Source organism: Sprattus sprattus (assembly GCF_963457725.1).
Source record: "Sprattus sprattus genome assembly, chromosome: 9".
Taxonomy (NCBI): domain Eukaryota; kingdom Metazoa; phylum Chordata; class Actinopteri; order Clupeiformes; family Clupeidae; genus Sprattus; species Sprattus sprattus.
Genome location: NC_137928.1, coordinates 30,816,182 through 30,837,408, shown reverse-complemented (window position 1 = coordinate 30,837,408; position 21,227 = coordinate 30,816,182). Strand labels below are relative to the sequence as shown.

The following is a 21,227-nucleotide window of genomic DNA, read 5'->3' as shown; positions in this document are numbered from 1 at the left end:
GGCAGAAACCGCATCAGAAGTTCACCAAAAAAAAAGACAAAGCAGATGGATGCCAAGGAGCCGAAAGGCTTCTCCCTGTGGATGAAAAGCCCTGAGATGCAGTTTGTTTGTGGATCTGTGCTGACACCATCCATTCACTGCGCTCCCAATCATGCCTAATTACACCCAGAGTATGCCCACTGGCTCACTGCCCGTGCTGCAGCCAGGGAGGGGGCCCGGCCAGATTCAATCTGGTTTCAAGCCTCACAGACAGCCACACAATTATGTTCCACAGTTTGCATTCTTTTCAGGATCTTTCACTGTAATATGACAAAAAAATGTCAAGTCATTGAGGAAAAGTATATCTTTCAGTTAACAAGATTTTTGTAATATTCCAAATGTGCCACATCATAAGAAAGAAAAGTTGGCAGTAATCGGTCCATGTAAGGTTACTATAGTGGGAAAACAATTTTTTAGTTTCTTTCTATTTTTACTATCTCTTGCGTGCGTTGGCGGAGTTATTTTAATCTGGGTTTGCCACTAGCAGTCCTGCGAAATAGCCTGTCATGAAAGTTCAAACTGGGTGTTGAAATGCGTGGATTGGTACAGTCTAAGTACATTTTAAGGGCACAGTCTTACTCATGTGGTTTTTATGGTGCCTTTGGTTAGAGTGCCGTTTGAATCTTGAAACTTTTTGAAACCTTAATTTGAGCCCCTTTCCGAGTACCCACTTTCATTAGTTTAGTCTAGTTTATTCTGACAGGGGATGAGGTTTTTGAATTGGAAATTAATTAGGTTTGAAATCATTTCTCAGTCCCCACACACATATTTCCCTGTGACCTGCCCAAACCCCTCCCTAATACCAGGCTCCTGATTGAGGTTTTCCTGGTTTTGGCGTCATGTGAGACATAATAACATGTTTAAGGACATACCCATCTAGAATGGCTTTCCACTCCAGGTTCTTAAAATAGTGAAGTTCAGTGCTTTATTCTATAGTTCGAAGATGCAGCTTGGGTTTCATTGGCTATGTGTGTTTGCTTCAGGGCTCTGTGGTGTGTGTTTGACTGCACCATCAGTCCCCAGAGAAGAGGTTTCCATGCACCCAGACCAGACCTCCAGGGACCTGGCTCTGGCAACCGTAAGTCAGCATATTTATAATTATTCAGAATGGGAAATTAAAGCTTATCTAGGGTACTACATTGGTAAAAGCCTTTGGATCTTTTTAAACATTTGAGAAGCAGTTTAGTGCATTTGAATCTGTGTGAACAGTGAACATGAATAACAAAGCCATTTTCATGGTTAGAGAGAAACTATCATGCAATCACATCTTTGGCAGCAGCGATTTTCATGTAAATATTTCTTTGAGCCCATTTCTGTTTTTCTAGTGGCAGTGGCAGCTGTGTAGAATAGCACTGTCTTCTGCTGCTCTTCTCTCTTTTCTCTATCTCTATTCCGTATCTCTGTCGATTCATCCATAACTGACATGGGGTATATCAGAGGTAAAATGAGGTGATATGTGCATTTTTGGACATTTGGATATGTCACATAGTGCTTTATTGCTTTATTGCGTAATATTTAGATATATAGCTCAATGTTTTTTGAAAATGGAATGTCAGAGAAACAAATTACAATTTAAAGTAGAGCACCTTTGTGCATGGGAGGGAAATGAAGGAATTAGCATTAGCTAAACCTACTCATGTTCTTCTGCATCATGCACTTTCAGGAGTATCTGCAGCACTTTTACAACTTTGAGAGGGAGCCACTGACCCGCACGAAGCGAAGCGATCCCTCCTTCTCCTCCAAACTGGCAGACATGCAGAGCTTCTTTGGGCTCAACCTCACAGGCAGCCTGGACGCCCAGACTCTGGAGGTGATCAGGACCCCTCGCTGTGGGGTCTCAGATGTGGAGGACTACAGCCATGGCACACTCACACGCTGGGAGAAGAACAAAGTCACTTTTGGGTAGTAGTACCTACGAGTTGTATTTGGTCTGAGGGAGGAGAGCTCATATTCACTGAATACCATACCAATCTTGCATTCATTAAAGATGATCATTTCAATGTTCCAAAACCACATTACTTTTCTCATACTTTCATCTCTGTACTGTACATCTTCACCTACTGTCTGATGTCACCAACTGTCTTGATGTTTGGTCAGCTAGGTGGGCAGTAAGGATTGTGTTATGAGATTGCATTCTCTTGTAACAAAGAAAAGGGACTGGAATTCCAAGTCCAGTCTGAGGCATTTCAGACAGCTCAGAAAAGTGGTTTCTGGGGTAGAGAGTTACTCCCTCTGGCATGTCCTTTGGGCTTTATAACCTTGAGGGCTGTTGACCTGCACAAAGTGGAAAAAACGGAAAAGCATAAAAAGGTCCTCTTGAAATCATCACCAATAAAAATATTATCGTAACCTTTATTGCAATAATGTTCCTGATGTGTTTTTGTGTCTCAGCATTGGTAGGTACACCAGTGATATGCCCGCTCATGTGGTGGATTCTCTGATCAGTTCTGCTTTGGCTGTGTGGGGCAGGGCCAGTCAGCTGACGTTCGTGAGGTCATACTCTGACAAGGCGGACATCATGGTGGAGTTTAACTATGGAGGTACGAATTTGGGTCGGGCAACTGCTCCAAGCCTCAAAGGGCACATGACCTTCTAAAAACAGATATTCCACCAGCGCATCTGTGTTTGTAACAACCCCAGAGCATGGCGATTCCTTCCCGTTTGACGGTCCAGGAGGTACACTGGCTCATGCCTTTGGACCTGGAGAGGGGATTGGTGGAGACGTTCACTTTGATGATGATGAATACTGGTCAGCGGGATCAAAAGGTAGCCCCACTAAACTCACATTTCAGAGGGAGCATAGATCCATAACGAGAGGATTCATGAGGTGTACATAGTCTTTGTTGTTTAAAAAGGTCGTTCCAAACCCCAACCGCTGTGGCAACACGCTAAGGCATGTCTTGTTTTGTTGTGTTTGTTGTCTTAGGCTTCAACCTGTTTCTAGTGGCCGCCCATGAGTTTGGGCACGCCTTGGGTTTGCGGCACTCAAGAGACCCCAAGTCTCTGATGTACCCAGTCTACAGCTCCCAGGCCCAGAAGATCTTAATCTCCAGTGAAGACATTATGAACCTGAATGCACTCTATGGTATGGAAATACCAACAACTCCACCACAAAAACCCTATTTCCCAGGGAGCACTTGTGATGTTGAAAGATGAGACAAGAAACCCTTTCCCTCTGTTTTGTCATATAAACTAGTCTTATTCACTCAAGACATAACAGCACATTTTAACCAGTCATAGATTGTCTGTTTTAATTCAGTGAATTGCAATTCCAACATCTGAAGTGCTGTTTATAAGAAGGCTAGTTTGTCTGCGTCCGAGCTGTTCATAATACAGATAGCCCTATCATTTAGACGAACACTCTCTATCCGCACACGGTATCCGCAACGATCCGAATCGGGGGTAGAAAATAAGTATATTTGAATAGATACCGGGGCTGGTGTTCGTGTGCACGGATTCACGCAACCTGATGACGTCGCTTTACATCTCACTCATGGGGCCCTATCTTGCACCCAGCGCAATTGACATTGTCACCGACGCATGTATAATTCCTATCTTGCACCCGGCGCACAGCGCGATTTTCCCTCCAGAGGCGCGCTTCGAAATGAACTTGCGTCGACATGGGCGGGGGCGGAACAGAGAAGGCGTTTCTCTGGCGCAAGTGGTATTTTGCAGTTTCAAAACAACGCCGTGCGCCGTGCGCCATTGACCAAAAAAAAGCTGGTCTAATGTGAGGCGCAATGTCTAAAGTCTGTAACGCGTATTCAGAACGCTATTTTAAGGGCGCATGTGCTTGCCCGCACAGTATAGGACCTATAGGCTACACTTTACTTCTGTCGTCTTCACGAGAGATTTACACCAATTGTTTGGCAAGCCATATATAATTACAAGGAAAATAAAGTATTTACCACATGAGGAAATCATTGTGATATCCGTATCCAAGACATTTTAAAACTAGGCATACATCTAGCGTACACAATTGACCCAAATGATTCAGGTTAATTGAAGCTGCGTGACATTTGATTTATTGTATGGCTTTGTTGCATTTATTTAATGCCAGTATTATTATAAATCTTGTAAACTCATCTTTGTGTATGTGGACTTTATTTATGTACCTTGGGTTTGGTCAGCTGGTGCACTGGCTTGGGTGCCGATTTCCATGCCCTCAAATCCCTGCAGGCTCTCAGGCGTGAGGGTAGACGTGGCGATGTCCTCTGCTGCCGTCAGATCCTGGGTCGAGGCAGATCCACCTCCCGTGAAGGCACGAGAACGTGTGTTACCTTCCAGCTTGGATGTCCCACGTCTCCGGACGTCATTATAGCGTTTTCGGCAACGTTTTCGGGTGCCCCGTAGCAGAAACAATCACGGCAATATCTTGACATGCTTGCTTGACTTTGCTTACTTTTGGAGGGTTTCTCGCATCCCCATATATATCTATCTCCCGGCTTTTTACAAAGCCATACAATAAATCAAATGTCACGCAGCTTCAATTAACCTGAATCATTTGGGTCAATGTGTAGGCTACGCTAGATGTATGCCTATTTTTAAAATATCTCGGATATGGATATCACAATGATTTCCTCAAGTGGTAAATACTTTATTTTCCTTGAAATTATATATGACTTGCCAAAAAATTTGTGTAAATCTCACGTCGGTCTCCTCGGCTGTGAACTTTTCCGGTCTACCACCAGGTAATTCCGCCATCAAAATAACAAGCCGCTATGGACTATGCGCTCCTCGCTCTTAAAGGAAATGTGAAATGACGCTCGGATTGGTTTATTGCATATTACGCCCAAACCACACCTATGGCTGAGTAACCTCCTTTGGACCAACCCTTTTGACACTTGCGCTGGACGCAAGTGTGTTTTTTCCGCCGTTAAAATAGCAACTGCGCCATAGAGCCGCCCACACAGCTACTTGCGCTTGGCGCCGTCCTACTTGCGTTTCTGATCGGCAAGATAGGGCCCATGGTGTGTCTCGAACTCACTCTCATTAATCCAGCCTACTGATTTTTGATTAGCCTCCTATCTTGATCTAATTCTTTTTATTCAGATGTTGCATAACTTTCATGACCACAAATATAAATTGGCCAGCGATTTAATTTGCTTTTTTATTCATAAATTGATGTAAAATGGTCAGAGCAAAGCCTCATGGGAAATGGGATGACAGACATGTCATGTTGTACTGTTCCAAACTCTTTATTTTCAATAGAAAATAGAATTCCTTTTTTGCATAACCTTTAGTCTGACCACTGATTTTATTGACCACCATAATGTAATGTTGCTAATTGGAGCTTGAATGTCTTGTGTAATGTGTTTATCTGTGTGCTGTGCTCCTTTACCGTGTGCTGTGTAGTCTTTTCTTCTACGTTTTTCACGTTTTTTCAGTTGTCTGTAGCAGCACTAAAGCGCCACCAACAGGCGTGGGGTATATTCTTCAGCCTGTTCAACCCAATCTGGTGGCTCCGTCTTTACGCAAATCTCTCGTTACCAGGCTCCATCCTTACGGAATTAAAAGATTCGATTTGTGTGAAAAATGAGCCCGATTCAGTGAAACTAGGCTCCGTCTAAATTCAGCCTGAGTAATGTCAATGCTTTACCTGAATGATCCTCTCACAAAAATGATTTGTGGTAACACAACAAAACATAAAGAATTTAGACTGTTAATGACAGGACCTAGTATGACTTGATTTTTCTTGAATGTTGAAATTAATGGTTTGTTCATCTTTGTTCATGAAATTGTGGTAAGTTAGTTAAGGATTCTCCTTGCAAAGTGTATAATGGGTTTATTATTAAGTGGACGGAATGTTCTAAATGAATGTCACTATTGATGTAAGTCAATAAAATGTTTGCTTTAATGCAATGAATCCATAAAAATATAAATATGAGGAGTAAACCATATTCCTCGTAGGGCCGCAGAGAAAGAGGTCGTACAACCCTTCCAGATTTATCTGGCATCCCCGTTTCAACCCCTTCCACATGGGCCGCCGTCAGCCCCAGGCCCTGCAGGAGACGTGTGACCCAAACCTCTCTTTTGATGCTGTCACAGACCTCAGGGATGCACTCTTCTTCTTCAAAGACAGGTAAGATGGGAGACTAAGGCACTGTTCAGACTGCTCTCTCATGCTCACATGTTAAGAATATCAAGAATGCAAAGCACTGAAAGCCTACACATCATTTATACTGGATTATAATTACGTAAAATGTTTCTGTTTCTTGTTGAATAAAGGTACTTGTGGATCAAGCATGAGGGCCAATACGGCATTAAAGAGGGACCTATCCAAAACTTCATGCCGAGAATTGACTCAAACATCAATGCTGCCTACTCTGTACCACAAAGATCAACTGCCTATCTGTTCAATGGTACACACCTATATATACTCTTTTCATAATTTCAAACAATATCTGTACAATGTGTTTTAAAAAATATTTACAGGTACACAAACTTCATAGGACAGTACATCACAAACACTGTAGTGAAGATTGACCAATCGAATCTCTGGGCAGAGACTTTCAGTGAAGCAGCAGCGTACATGGAGTACAGTGAGGCTGTCTGTCTGTCTGTCTGTCTGTCTGTCTGTCTGTCTGTCTGTGAAGCAGTAGAGTACATGGAGTACAGTGAGTCTGTCTGTCTGTCTGTCTGTCTGTCTTTGAAGCAGTAGAGTACATGGAGTACAGTGAGTCTGTCTGTCTGTCTGTCTGTCTGTCTGTCTTTGAAGCAGTAGAGTACATGGAGTACAGTGAGTTCTGTCTGTCTGTCTGTCTGTCTGTCTGTAAAGCAGTAGAGTACATGGAGTACAGTGAGTCTGTCTGTCTGTCTGTCTGTCTGTCTGTCTGTCTGTCTGTCTGTGAAGCAGTAGAGTACATGGAGTACAGTGAGTCTGTCTGTCTGTCTGTCTGTCTGTGAAGCAGTATAGTACATGGAGTACAGTGAGTCTGTCTGTCTGTCTGTCTTTGAAGCAGTAGAGTACATGGAGTACAGTGAGTTCTGTCTGTCTGTCTGTCTGTCTGTCTGTCTGTCTGTCTGTCTGTCTGTCTGTCTGGCTGTCTGGCTGTCTGTCTGTGAAGCAGTAGAGTACATGGAGTACAGTGAGTTCTGTCTGTCTGTCTGTCTGTCTGTCTTTGAAGCAGTAGAGTACATGGAGTACAGTGAGTTCTGTCTGTCTGTCTGTCTGTCTGTCTGTCTGTCTGGCTGTCTGTCTGGCTGTCTGTCTGTGAAGCAGTAGAGTACATGGAGTACAGTGAGTTCTGTCTGTCTGTCTGTCTGTCTGTCTTTGAAGCAGTAGAGTACATGGAGTACAGTGAGTTCTGTCTGTCTGTCTGTCTGTCTGTCTTTGAAGCAGTAGAGTACATGGAGTACAGTGAGTTCTGTCTGTCTGTCTGTCTGTCTGTCTGTCTGTCTGTGAAGCAGTAGAGTACATGGAGTACAGTGAGTCTGTCTGTCTGTCTGTCTGTCTGTCTGTCTGTCTGTCTGTCTGTCTGTGAAGCAGTATAGTACATGGAGTACAGTGAGTCTGTCTGTCTGTCTGTCTTTGAAGCAGTAGAGTACATGGAGTACAGTGAGTTCTGTCTGTCTGTCTGTCTGTCTGTCTTTGAAGCAGTAGAGTACATGGAGTACAGTGAGGCTGTCGGTAGTTGTGCAGCTTAACGGTTCCAGCACAGGGCTGAACACATCATCATGCAGTCATTTTCTAAGGAGCACTGAGGATTAGTTAGATCTAAGAAAATGATAAAAGCTTACAAGGTCCTCAAAGTCAGACACATATCAACAGACTAAAACAGACAACGGTTTATTCCTTTTGTGCTTGAAAACCTGTTACACCCTCTATCGATGAATGATTTAACATCAGCGTGTGTGTGTGTGTGTGTGTTTGCCAAGGTACCAAATACTGGATCATGAGGGGGTCACTAATAAAGGGACGACGAAAACACATCAGAAGCTTTGGATTTCCATCATGGGTGAAACAAATAGATGCTGCTGTTCACCTTAGGAGCACAGGACATACCCTGTTCTTCACCCATCAGAAGTATTGGACGTAAGGCAGACAGCAACATCTATAGACATTCTTCAATATTGCAGCAAGTGAGAGAAATTGTAAGAGAGTGTTGTAAATGTTTGAAATACTAAGTGATGACTGTAACACCTTTGTAGGTATAATGAGAATCGTAAAAGTATGGAGAACTTGTTACCCAGATCTATCAAAGATGATTTCCCTGGAATTGATATCCCTCTAAATGCTGCGATTTCTAAAGATGGTGAGTAACCATAGAGTGGTCTGGACTGGCTCCATTACTGGTTACTGCTGAAATGTTGTTATTATTCAAGTGTGTGTTAGCATTGCACAACATGTTAGTGTCAAACTAATACAGCTGCTTAGGACTCATCTACACACCGTGTTTGTGTTTATTTACAGGTCTTATCCACTTATTCTCCCAGGCAGACGTATACAACTACAATTACACAACAAAACAGATCACTGGAGTTGATAAGGCAAATTCTTGGCTTGGGTGCACAGAAAAATAATTCAAGATGTTTATCTCTACAACTGGAATACTGCATGGCTGTGTGGCATTTGTCATTTATTTTCAATTAGACTGTCATTTTGAAAGTGCCTGTTTTATCATGTCAAACTGAAATTGAGTGCATATTTATAATAATAATATTTACACAATATTTAAAGAATAATACTTTACAACTAGAAACAGTTTTTGTCTATCCATGTCTGTAAACACAATAAAAGGGGAAAGTGTGGCTGAGCATTTTGATTCCTGGTTTCTATGCCCTGTGGCCACTTCATGTTATTGCCTGAATGCATACACAACCACAGCATCTCGCTGACACTTCACAAAGACTGAGATCAGAATGCAGATATGCCCGAATGTGGCTTTTACAAGTTATTTATTTTGCCTGTGGGTTACATTGTGGAAGACAATGGCGAAACATGTCTCCATAGTAAAATCACCATGGTTCCTTCATCAGTAGACAGAGGCCTAGAAGTGTGCAACCTATGCAAATATGAGGTCAAATTGTTGTTCATGTTGAACATCTTGAATTCCTAAAGAAGTAAACAAGACATGACTTCACTGGGTTTGAGGTAAGATTAGACTAACCACAGGAGGTGTCACAACTGCTTTAGATGAGTTTGTGGACTACAAGATGTTTTCTGAGCTTCCAGGTGTCATGTGACGCACTGTCAAATGTTCCCTCTATAAATCCTTGGACTGACACAGTTGTGGCCCAAAGTCAATAATGGAGCAGAGAGGGCGATGGATCCACATGTTGAGCTTTGCACTGAGCGTGAGCTCCATTTGGACCCGTCCGCTGATGCAGGAGGCGGAGGACGTGCACTATGCTGAGGTTTGTGTGTTTCATATCCACACCTATTGTTATCTTGTTTATCAGGGATGGGTTGTTAGCCACTGATAAATTAATATATGCAGTTACCTTTCGCTGAAGCAAGTACTTTTCTATGTACGTTTGAATGAATGTCTGCCATTTTAAGCATTTCACACACAAATGTTAGAATGTATTTAGCAAGAAAAAACAATCACTGAGCCACTTAATGTCTCCAGTGAATAGTTAAGGGGCACATTTACATACAGTATGCCCATATCAAAAAAGTTGAAATTCAATGATTCACTGAAAAAAATATTTTTTCTACAAGACACCATGCAAATGTTGAGGATGTGTTAAACAGGTGTACCTGAGGAAGTTCTACCGTATGCCAACGAGTGGAGGTCCACGAAGCCCCAGAGACTTGAGCAGCCTGGAGATGAAGTTGAGGGAGATGCAGAACTTTTATGGTCTGAAGGAGACTGGGCAACTCACCCCTGAGACACTCTTGGTCATGAGGGAACCTCGGTGTGGGGTCCCTGACGTGGAGAACTTCCGCTTGTATCCTGGTCGGCCTAAGTGGAAGAACCATACAGCCACATACAAGTGAGCGTTTCCGTATTTCATGCTAACCACTAGCCTAGCACTTCTATTCTAAACTCACTGAGTGCTTTGTGGTCTGGGATACAAACCGCATGTAATGTCTATATTCAATGGAAATCTAAATTGTATTAAAAGTGATTTGCTCATGCAACGTTTTGCTCAGTTTTCAATGATGCTGTCCACACAGAACTACAGGCCTTATAGGAGATACTTTCTCTGAATTATGTGAAGAAGATCTGTAAGACAACATATGGTGCTTCACGACTGGAATCCCTGTCCAGGGATATAGAAATTGTGGGTTTCTCTCTATATTTACAGCATATTTCATAGTGCCGGTACCTTAGATACAACTGCTTTCTCAACAAGCACTCAGCACAGCAAAACTAAATCTGTCTCTAAGTGGCCCTATTTGTGAGAGGTTTTATGAGTTAGCTTGGAATGTTTGTCAGATTTTAGATATGAGTCAGAGATCTTTTTGAATACTGGTTTGACAATCACATGTAGACATTTAGGTCTCTCCTCATCTAATTAGACAGGCCATAGTTTTACAGGACTAAACTAACTGGAGCTTACCAGGATGGCTGCCAAGAGGACAGACCTACCCAGAAGGACTATAACATGACCTCTGTTAAAGTAACCTCTCTTTAGGAACCTCCTTTAAGGCACTCAAAAGGGTGAACTAACCCTGTGTGTACAACTCTATTACCTCCCTCTGAACTATTTCTTTAGCAATTTGCCCCAATCTTGTCTCAAAACACTTGCATGTAATCACATATGTGTTACTCAACTGAGAGGATCAGGTTTAGCATTCATTACCTTTACAACAGTTGTCTGCAGGTCATTGCTCAAGCATGTGTAGTAAAGACTGGCACATGATTGCTAACCTGGGGTTAAGGAGTCTGGATTTAACTGTCAGGATGATTTACAGTGTCTTTATCAGTCAGGTCTCCACATGTTTACTAAGGTACTTGTCACCACAGGATTGCAAAATACACCACAGATCTGCGAAGGGAGGAGGTGGAACGCTCCATACATGTGGCCCTGAAAATGTGGAGTGACGCAGCAGACCTGAACTTCAGCAAAGTGGACCATGGCAAAGCAGACATCGTCATCTCTTTTGAAACCAAAGGCAGGTTTGAGAACACTGAATACACTTGAGCACACATTGATCCTGACCAGATAGTTCTTTGTGCTTTAGAATCCTCCCTCCTGCTTTGACACTGCCATGACACTGCTCTCCCTCCTTCTGCAGTTCATGGAGACTTCTTCCCCTTCGATGGGCCCAAGGGTGTCCTAGCACACGCCTTTGAGCCTGGAGACAACATGGGTGGAGACGTACACTTTGATGATGATGAAATATGGAGAACGGGACACAGTAAACCAGGTCCATCAATAGTGTTGGAATCTAAAGTAGAGAATGATGATGATGATGATGAAATATGGAGAACAGGACACAGTAAACCAGGTCCATCAATAGTGTTGGAATCTAAAGTAGAGAATGATGATGATGATGAGATGATGATGATGATGATGATGATGATGAAATATGGAGAACGGGACACAGTAAACCAGGTCCATCAATAGTGTTGGAATCTAAAGTAGAGAATGATGATGATGATGATGATGATGAAATATGGAGAACAGGACACAGTAAACAGGTCAATCAATAGTGTTGGAATCGAAAGTAGAGAATGATGATGATGATGAGATGATGATGATGATGATGATGATGATGATGAAATATGGAGAACAGGACACAGTAAACCAGGTCCATCAATAGTGTTTGAACCTAAAGTAGAGAATGATGATGATGATGATGATGATGATGATGATGATGATGAAATATGGAGAACAGGACAGAGTAAACCAGGTCCATCAATAGTGTTTGAACCTAAAGTAGAGAAGCTGAGATTTTACCTGTGACCTCTCCCCATCACAGGCTATAACCTGTTGACTGTGGCCGTCCATGAGCTTGGTCACTCCCTGGGCCTCTCCCACTCTAAAGACCCCTCGGCTCTCATGTATCCCAAGTATAAAAGGTTCTCTTTAACCAGCCCCAGACTGCCTCGAGATGACACACTTGCAATTCAGGCACTCTATGGTAAGCATAAACATGGTCATGTTGACAACAAACAAATGGTTGTGTTATAGTAAAAAATGGTTGCATCTGAAATGTGCCACATTTACTTTTATGTTACAGGAAAGCGCATCACGAAACCAGAAACACCAACCATCCCCAAAAAGTGCCAGCCCAACTTTTCTATTAATGCTGTTACGATGCTTGGGAATGAGATTCTTTTCTTCAAGGGCAGGTTCACAAATCTTCTGTGACATTTTGCAATAAATAAAAATAAAGAATCTTTTCCTCCAGTCTTGCTAAGGGTACACTTCTGCCCTTGCTCTAGTTACATGTGGCTAAGGACGCCATGGAGGATGTCCTGGAGCAGAGTGAGAGAGGGCCTCATAAGCACACTTCTCCCCAGCGTTAGATCTGTGGATGCTGCTTATAACATCCCACACACCGGTGTCACCTTTGTCTTCACGGGTAAAGTGGCCTGACAGACCTTATCCAGACTTCTCAACAACAACACAGTAGACAGGATATCACACATTTGATCAAACACTTAGAGTAGATGAGAACTCACTAACACAGAAGGACAGTCAAATCAACAGTATATGTGTGTACTATGTGTGTGTGTGTGTGTTATATGCTTTATCATGACATAACCTGGCTTCGTGTTGCAGGTCCTAAATACTGGATGGTTCAAAAGCTTAAGACGAAAAGTTACGGCGGCTCAATCTATGATTATGGATTCCCTACGACAGTGAAAAGAATTGATGCTGCTGTTCATTTGAGAGAATATAAGAAGACCTATTTCTTTACAGGACATGTTTACTACAGGTATGTAGGCTCTGATTTACATTTCCTTTCTAGTAAGAGGTGATATGAACTTGAAAGATGAAAATCCAAAGTAGCAGTGTTTTGTTGGGCTGTTTGATTTCCTACTTCATGCTTCAAAAGCTAAAGTCTGCCATCTAGCGAGGGCTACAAGCTCCTGCTGCTGAAGTCAAACATGCCAGTTTTGTTTAACAGATATGACGAAGCTCTGAGTGTTATGGATTCTGGATTTCCTCGAAAAATCCAGTCTGATTGGCCAGGTATTGGGGATAAAGTTGATGCAGCTTTTCAGTTCAAAGGTAAAAGCACACTGACCTTTACCTTCACACCATATAGCTCAATTAAAATAAAGCTGCATAGTTATCTCCTCAAATATTTAAATATGTACAGCATGGCTTGTCGTGTTGTGTGTTTCTTGTTAACCTGACAACCTATATTGTATTGTATTGCTGTTTTGCAGAGGGAAGCATTGAGTTTTTCTCTGGGTCAAAGGCATATCATTTTGATTACAGAGAGAGAAGAGTTCTTTACACCATCAAAGCAAATGCATGGCTTGGCTGCTGAAGCTGTCCAGATAGAAAAATTATAATTTATTTTTGTTGACAGTGGTTTTAGAATTTTTATTTGTCTAGTGTCCCAATTTTAGATGTAATGAGTTATCTGTATTGTTATAAAAAATAAATAAAAAAAGAATATAGGTATCTTTTTCAACGTGTCATTATAATAGTAATAATAATAATACAAAATAATAAAAACAAGTAAGGAGTTGAAAGGTCGCTGTGGCTCAATGATTATGGACCCTAATTTCATTGATGGCAACATGCCCACCACACCACCACAAGCTAATTAAACATACACATGTCCACCAAATATGATCTAAAGTTATTTTAACATACACATGTCAACCACATTTGACCTAAAGCTAATTTAACAACTAAACAAAATCACTGAGCTAATTTCGTTAGAGCAAGATTCCAAACACAAACATGAGCTGCGTCGTGTCGGCGCACAGACGTGGGAGTTCCATATATGAAGGTTCCTTCAGAGCAACACCTTTTTCTTTGAAACATAAATGATTTCATGTTCGGGCAGACCTCCCGCACAAGGACACGTCTCCATTGGTGTAAACCGCTTAGTTTGTGAGCGGAAAGTTGATGTTGTTGATGTGCAAAGCCTGTGAAATCTCTGATTTTGGAAAGTATGTAGGCCTCCACTCCCCTGGATCAAACAAGAGAAGAAACTCTTTCCTTATCTGATGAGCTCTCAGCATGTCACATTCACCTCCCTGCTTGAGCTCCCCCGCGGAGACAGAAACCTGGACTGATTGGTGACAGACCAACCCTGGGGCAGTGCCGATGCAAAATGGGAAGCAAGTCACGGCAGAACATCCAAGTGATGAAAAATCATGTCAAGAACTGGTGGCACACTCCCAAAGACAGAGTTGAATTACCTCTAGATATGCTATTAAATGATGATGTGTGGGTGTGTGCTGCTAAACACTGTGCTTGTGTGTGTCTCTTTACTGAACATGCTATTAATCACCATGATTCTTCTTGAAAGAAAGTCTTTTTCTTTCCTGTCTCATCTTTTATAAAACAGATATTGTCAACATATCCACTAAAGAGACTAATCATGATGTTTTTCAATGCTTTATCAGTAAATAAGGGAAAGTGTGAAGTATCATTACCTGGATTGGAAGACGTTGCAAATGTTGCTTTGCATTTGGGGCTGAACAACTAATAAACACAAGTGTCTAGATCCCTGTGGAAATGCTGGGAAAGACAAATGCCCCAAAGACATTTGGGACCAAATGCGGGTCATCCGTATTATCTGTTTCTGGGAGACCTACATTAGAAAGCAAGCAAAACCTTTGTGTATAGGTTACCGTAATGTTATTTTTTCTCAGGAAGTGAATGCATTCATGTGCTCAACCTGTATGACATGAGCAGGACATGGACTGGTTGGTCTGCGGGTCCACTGTATTGGGAGAAAAGATGATTGCGTTCTTCTCCGCTCTGTTTTGAACTCAGAGCTGGATCACTTCTCCCCTTGAATGTGCTGACAAACAAAAACAAGAACACTCAAAGGACACTAAATAGTGAATACATTTTCAAGAAAATAAATCTTAGCCACACCTTATTTTGAAAGGTCAGATTTCCCAATCAGCACAAGGCCTGTCCCAACAGTGAGAGGAATGCACAATCTTTCTTGGCATCTGGCTCTCGCTGTTGTTTTCTATGTGCTGGGTTGCGCTCAGCTCTATATAAGGCAGATGTATGTTGAAGAAGCAAAGCAAAGCATGGAGCTGTGTGGGGTTTCTCTTCTACTACTGCTGTGTGCAGCCTGGAGTCAGGCGGCCCCTGTGGCCATCTCCAGCTCAGAGACAGCTGCACCTCAAGATGATCAAACCTTCGCTGAGGTAAAACAATACTCCATAATATTGTATTTGCAACATGTGTTCGGACCAAGTAATCGGTTTTGTATGCAACTGTAGGTTAATGAGTGACAAGCAAGAGGAACTTAAACTAACCTGTTGCTGAATGCTTTCGCCTTTTCTGTAATATATGTATTTATGTAATATATATGAAAGTGAAGTGAAAGTCCTCTCTATGGCAGAGGTGGTGTAGACACACACACTCTGAAATCCACCTCTGCATTTAACCCATCCAGGGAAGTGACACACACACAGTGAAGTGAGGTTACACACTAACTCGGAGCAGTGAGCTGCCATTGGCGGCGCCCGGTGAGCAGTGATCGGGGTTAGGTGGCTTGCTCAAGGGCACCTCAGCCGTGGATGTGGGCATGGGAGAGCAGTGCTCTACCACTTCCCACGCCCACATTTTTCCTACTGGTCAGGGATCGAACCGGCCACCCTCCGGTTACCAGCCCAAAACCCTAACCAGTAGGCCACGGCTGCCTATATATGTATTTTCTGTAATATATATATATACGTTAAACGTTTTTGGGACATTTCAGGTCTTCTGCTCTTTCTCTTTGTTATGTAACATGTCCATATTTGTTTGCCACAAGATGAATGCATTCCTTGCTTTTTGAACAATTCCACAGTCTGCATTGTTCTCTCCTGTTCTCTCCTCTCGAGATCTACAGTATCTGGAGCGGTTCTTCATTGTTCTCTCCTGTTCTCTCCTCTCCAGACCTATCTAGAGCAGTTCTTCGGAGATGTCATGACTTTGAACATAACAATGAGGAGTATAACAAACGATTCTTTCAAAGACGACCTGGAGGCGATGCAGTCGTTCTATGGCCTAGAGGTGACGGGCAGTCTGGATAACAACACCATTGAGGTAATGAAGGCGCCAAGATGCGGTGTCTCTGACATCAGCCGATACGGGCACTTTCAAGGACGGCCGAAGTGGCAGAAACAACTAATTACCTACAGGTGAATACAGTACAACTCTTAAGTACTCTTAAGCAGGGGTTTTCAACCGGGGGTCCGTAGCCCCCTGGTGGTCCACGGCAGCATTGCAGGGGGTTCGCGACATGAGGCTATGTTGATCAGTTCACCATTGAATTTTTTTTTTAATAAATTCTCTTTGATATTTCAACTCATTTTCAGATTACTCTTGAATATCATGAAAAATATCGAAGAAATCCCACTGACAAGTGCTACAGGCGGAATTTGTGCACAGGGGAGAGGGCGTGGCAACGGCGGTTTGTGATCTACCCTGATAACTGCACATATTTAAGTGTTATAGGCAGAATATCTGTGCAGTGGGAGGGAGCCTGGCGGCAGCTAGCGATGTACCCTGATAATTAGACATATTTAAGTGTTATTGGCAGAATCCTAAAGGGGGAGGGAGCGGCGTGGCGGCGGTTACAAACACGCACAGACGTGCAGGCACATCAGTGGGCCACAAAATACTTTCTAGTCAGACTAGTGGTCCCTGGGACAAAACCAGTTGAAAACCCCTGCTCTAAAGGACAGTTTTTAGTGGTTCACAGTCAGTATTTATTCTGTATTTATATACATTTAGTGGGTCACAGGATGCTCAGTACAGTGTTGTACCTGAACGCGTTCATTGAACGAAAGTTCATGAACTCGTTCACAACTTTGGTGAAAGTGAACGGAACGTTCTGTATTATTGCCCGATGAACGATACTGTGAACGCGTTCATTCTGGTGTCTGTGAACGGCACGCTCACTCTTTTTAATTTCGTACAATGAGGTGCCAGATTTCTAGAGACCTTCAGGAGAAAAACACACATTTAACAGTCCTGTTTCCAATCGCTGCGTGTGCTTTCGTTTACTGTCAATGCCTGGCAAGTATGAGAGCGCCGAAGTTGCGTAGAGGCCGAAAGCGGTATTGCAGACATATAGAGATTTAGAATTTTTTTAGCTCGCAACATATTGAAAAACAGAATTGAACTAGTTCATTTTTTGGGAGCTGTGAACTTAGTTCAACATTTTTAACTATGAACTATGAACTGAACTAGTTCATTTTAAAATTTGTGAACTATGAAATGAACTAGTTCATGTAGAAAGTGAACTTTCCCAACACTGGCTCAGTACACGTGAATGCCTATGGTTGAGTGGAAGTGAGCTGGGGGCTCAACGCACTGAATGTGTCTGCACTACAGGATAACGCTTTACACCCGCGACCTGAGTCACAGAGAGGTGGACGTCACCATTGCCCAGGCCTTCAAACTGTACAGTGATGTCATTCCTCTGGACTTCAAACAGATTACTAGTGGCCAAGCGGACATCATGATCCTCTTTAAAGGCGGATGTAAGTATCTTAAATAAGAGCATCATGCTTGAGCTTAACAATGAGCCTAAATGTTGAAAATGTTCGCAGTTCTTCCCTCGCATTTTCCAGTTGTATAGAATTCAGATTGACGATACAAACAAACTCTGGGAACAAACTCTTAACTTTCTAAATCTGTATTGTCTGAAGAAAAACACACGACTAAAACAGTCCATCCCATCTTGACTGTCCTCCATATGTCCTCCACTGACTTGTAGATCATGGGGACTTCTGGCCTTTTGATGGGCGTGGAGGTGTCCTGGCACACGCCAACTCTCCTGGCCAGCGGGAAGGTGGTGACACCCATTTTGATGAGGATGAGACCTGGACTCTGACCTCACGAGGTGACGACCTCTGACCCACTACTTTAGTCTTTCACTCTTGGAGGAAAATGCATTCTTTATCCTTTGACTCTCTTTTGGAACTCTTCAATTGACATTGTTATTATTTTATCCTAAGCATGTTTGGTTACAATTGTTTAAATGAAGAGTAACTGGGTCCCTTAAGGGTCTGTGCTCCCTCGTTTTTAGTAACTGGGTCCCTTAGGGTCTGTGCTCCCTCGTTTAAATGAAGAGTAACTGGGTCCCTCATTTATATGAAGAGTAACTAGGTCCCTCGTTTAAATGAAGAGTAACTGGATCCCTCGTTTAAATGAAGAGTAACTGGGTCCCTTGTTTAAATGAAGAGTAACTGGGTCCCTTAAGGGTCTGTGCTCCCTCGTTTAAATGAAGAGTAACTGGGTCCCTCATTTATATGAAGAGTAACTGGGTCCCTTAAGGGTCTGTGCTACCTCGTTTAAATGAAGAGTAACTGGGTCCCTTAAGGGTCTGTGCTCCCTTTTTTAAATGAAGAGTAACTGGGTCCCTTAAGGGTCTGTGCTCCCTCGTTTAAATGAAGAGTAACTGGGTCCCTTAAGGGTCTGTTCTCCCTTGGACTTGAGGTTGTCTGTGCCCCCCCTCAGGAGTGAACCTGCTGCTGGTGGCAGCTCATGAGTTTGGTCATGCTCTGGGACTGGACCACTCCAGGGACAGATCAGCCCTCATGTTCCCCACCTATCAGTATGTCAACACTTACGGATACAAGCTGCCTAATGATGACGTGCAAGGGGTTCAGAGTTTGTATGGTACTAATTATATTTTATATTATATTGCACTATATTGAAGTAGAACTGTCGTGATAACCTGCTTTTAGTGAGTGATTTTAGTGATTTTTAGTGATTACCTACAGCCGAATCACAGCTGTGGGGACTTCCCTTACCAACCCCACTCTCACTCGTGTCAATTGCTTAATTGTATTATTGTATGTTATCTTATTTTTATTCATATCTTTTGGCTGAAATGTAAGGTGTTCGGAGAGGTTCCATTCCTGACCCTAAACCCGCTCCTGGTCCTGGTCCTAAACCAAAGCCTGACCCAAAGCCAAAGCCAAAGCCAAAGCCAAAGCCTGACCCAAAGCCTGACCCAAGACCAGATCCTGGGCCCAACCCTAAAGATGAGCAGTGCAGCCGCGGTCTAGTGTTTGATGCTGCCACCTCAATTAATGGAGATCTCTACTTCTTCAAGAATGGGTAAGAGACAAGAACATATAACGTTGGCTCTATCTCTTTTGTGTTTGTGTGCCAAATGTTTATATTTGAATATGTTTTCAGATACTACTGGAGGAAAAGTACAATGTTGAAAGGAATTCAGTTAACCAAAGTGCAGACCACTTGGCCCCAGATCACCTATGTGGACGCCGCCTATGAAGTCCCGCTGACTGCAGCATACTTCTTCCAAGGTGCTCATCCGCATACAGATAGTGGGAAATAACGAAGTATTTTCCATGAAGTCTGAGGTTTGTTAACACTGCATTTTCACAGGCAACAAGTTCTGGGGAATTAAGACACATGACAGAAGCAGTTTGCCAGGTTATCCAAAAACATTAAGCAGCTTGGGGCTCCCCACGACGGTGAGCAAGCTAGATGCTGCTGTGTACGAGCCCAACTCAAGGACCACGTTCTTCTTTGTGGGAAGGCAGTATTGGAGGTATGTGATGATCACTTAAAAAGGACCTGTTTACAGAACAGATTGTAACCCCACTAACTGTCCTGCATCATTGTAGCTATGACGACAGAAGAGGCCAAATGAACTCAGGATACCCAAAGTCTATATCTCTTGGCTTCCCTGGGATTGGCTCCAGAGTGGATGCTGCGTTTGCCAATTATGGTAAGAGACATCTGAAATACACCACTAAAAAACCATGTGCGACTCTTTCAGGGAGGTACATTTGTTCTTCATAATCTGTCTCCTGCAGGTTTTCTTTACTTCTCCAATGGCCCAAGACAGGTGGAGTACAACTACTACTACAGAAGGGTGGCACGCACCCTCCTCAACTATGGGTGGCTCGACTGCTACTAGCAGACGACTTCACTTCAATGCTTTATGACTGATGACACATCCCATAATCCCTGTGCACTGACTGATGCATAAAATGGTGTCCAATCAAGCTTGGGCCATTGTGTGACCCCTTGGCTGTACCTTCTTGTCCCCTGATCAGTTGGTTCCATGAGTGTGTGTTGCACTGGAAGAGATTCACCCAGTAGATGCTGTCTGTCCAAGAAAACGTCCAGAGGTTTCTGAACAGTGGACAAGCAAAAATCAGATTTCACAATTCTCTTATATTCCTTTAACTGATAGAGTAATTGGATGCTAGGGTCATGGCTTTGATCCCCAGGAACACACACATACAGTATATATAGTGGACTATTATGTTTTACCTGTGCTGTCAATTACTGTCTGCCAAATAAACTCTGCAGCCTTTCAAGCTCCAAACTGCTCTGCTCTTTCTGTGTGGGCACTGCCCGAGGAATGCTGTGGAGATGTTGACCCTCCAACAACAGCATGACTCCTTCAGAGTTTGCATAAGTAAAATGGATTGAGGTTCATTAATCCAGTAAAGAGTCAGCAACATTAGGGGTGGCAAAAATAATCGATTCTTCAATTTATCTCGATTCTCTCTGGAACGATTGTGTCTCGATTGAGAAAAGTTAATAATCGATATTTTTTTATTTTCAACTTTTTTTTACACATCCATTTTATGTTGAAATGCAAGCTGCATCGATTGTTCATAGAAAGTCATAATTGTGACAAGGAAAAGCTTTTTCTCTAATAAAAAAAAAAAAGAAGGTAATTCATCTGTTGATTTTTTTTAATTATCAAATACAAAGTAGGCAGTGATTTGAGACTCTGAGTAGCAAACTTTAAAATGTTTTAAAAATCGAGATGCATCGATTATCGGTTTAGAATTGATCATTGATAATCGATAATCGGTTTAGAATCGATCATCATTTTAGAATCGAATGGTTGACCTCTGAATCGGAATCGAATAGTAAGGTGCCAAGAGATTCCCACCCCTAAACAACATGCAGTTCAAAAGAGTGACTGATTGTAGGGTTGTCACACTTGTTCTGTCCTATCTAATTGACTACGCCGTGCCCACCCACCTTTCCTTGGTTAAAACATGCACGCTTATTCCAGCCCCCCCCCCCCCCCCCCCCCCATTGAATCACTCTCCTCAGTAGGAAACTTATGGGGGTGTCTGCACACCGCC

At 42.7% G+C, this 21,227-nt stretch overlaps 1 protein-coding gene across 1 annotated transcript; it reads left to right on the top strand.

Annotated features, from left to right (window-relative positions):
* Positions 1-1,690: 1,690 nt before the first annotated feature.
* Positions 1,691-20,328, top strand: LOC308370452 (uncharacterized protein; the record flags this gene model as incomplete). Its single annotated transcript, XM_080845101.1, has 21 exons — positions 1,691-1,941; positions 2,431-2,579; positions 2,680-2,805; positions 2,966-3,124; positions 5,950-6,121; positions 9,270-9,396; positions 9,737-9,978; positions 10,956-11,104; positions 11,228-11,431; positions 11,915-12,076; positions 12,721-12,800; positions 15,132-15,293; positions 16,030-16,274; positions 17,473-17,621; positions 17,858-17,983; positions 18,601-18,762; positions 18,984-19,206; positions 19,288-19,415; positions 19,498-19,663; positions 19,740-19,843; positions 19,932-20,328. The coding sequence occupies 21 exons, from the start codon at positions 1,691-1,693 to the stop codon at positions 20,033-20,035; spliced, it is 3,390 nt and encodes a 1,129-aa protein (XP_080701227.1). The 3' UTR covers positions 20,036-20,328.
* Positions 20,329-21,227: the final 899 nt, after the last annotated feature.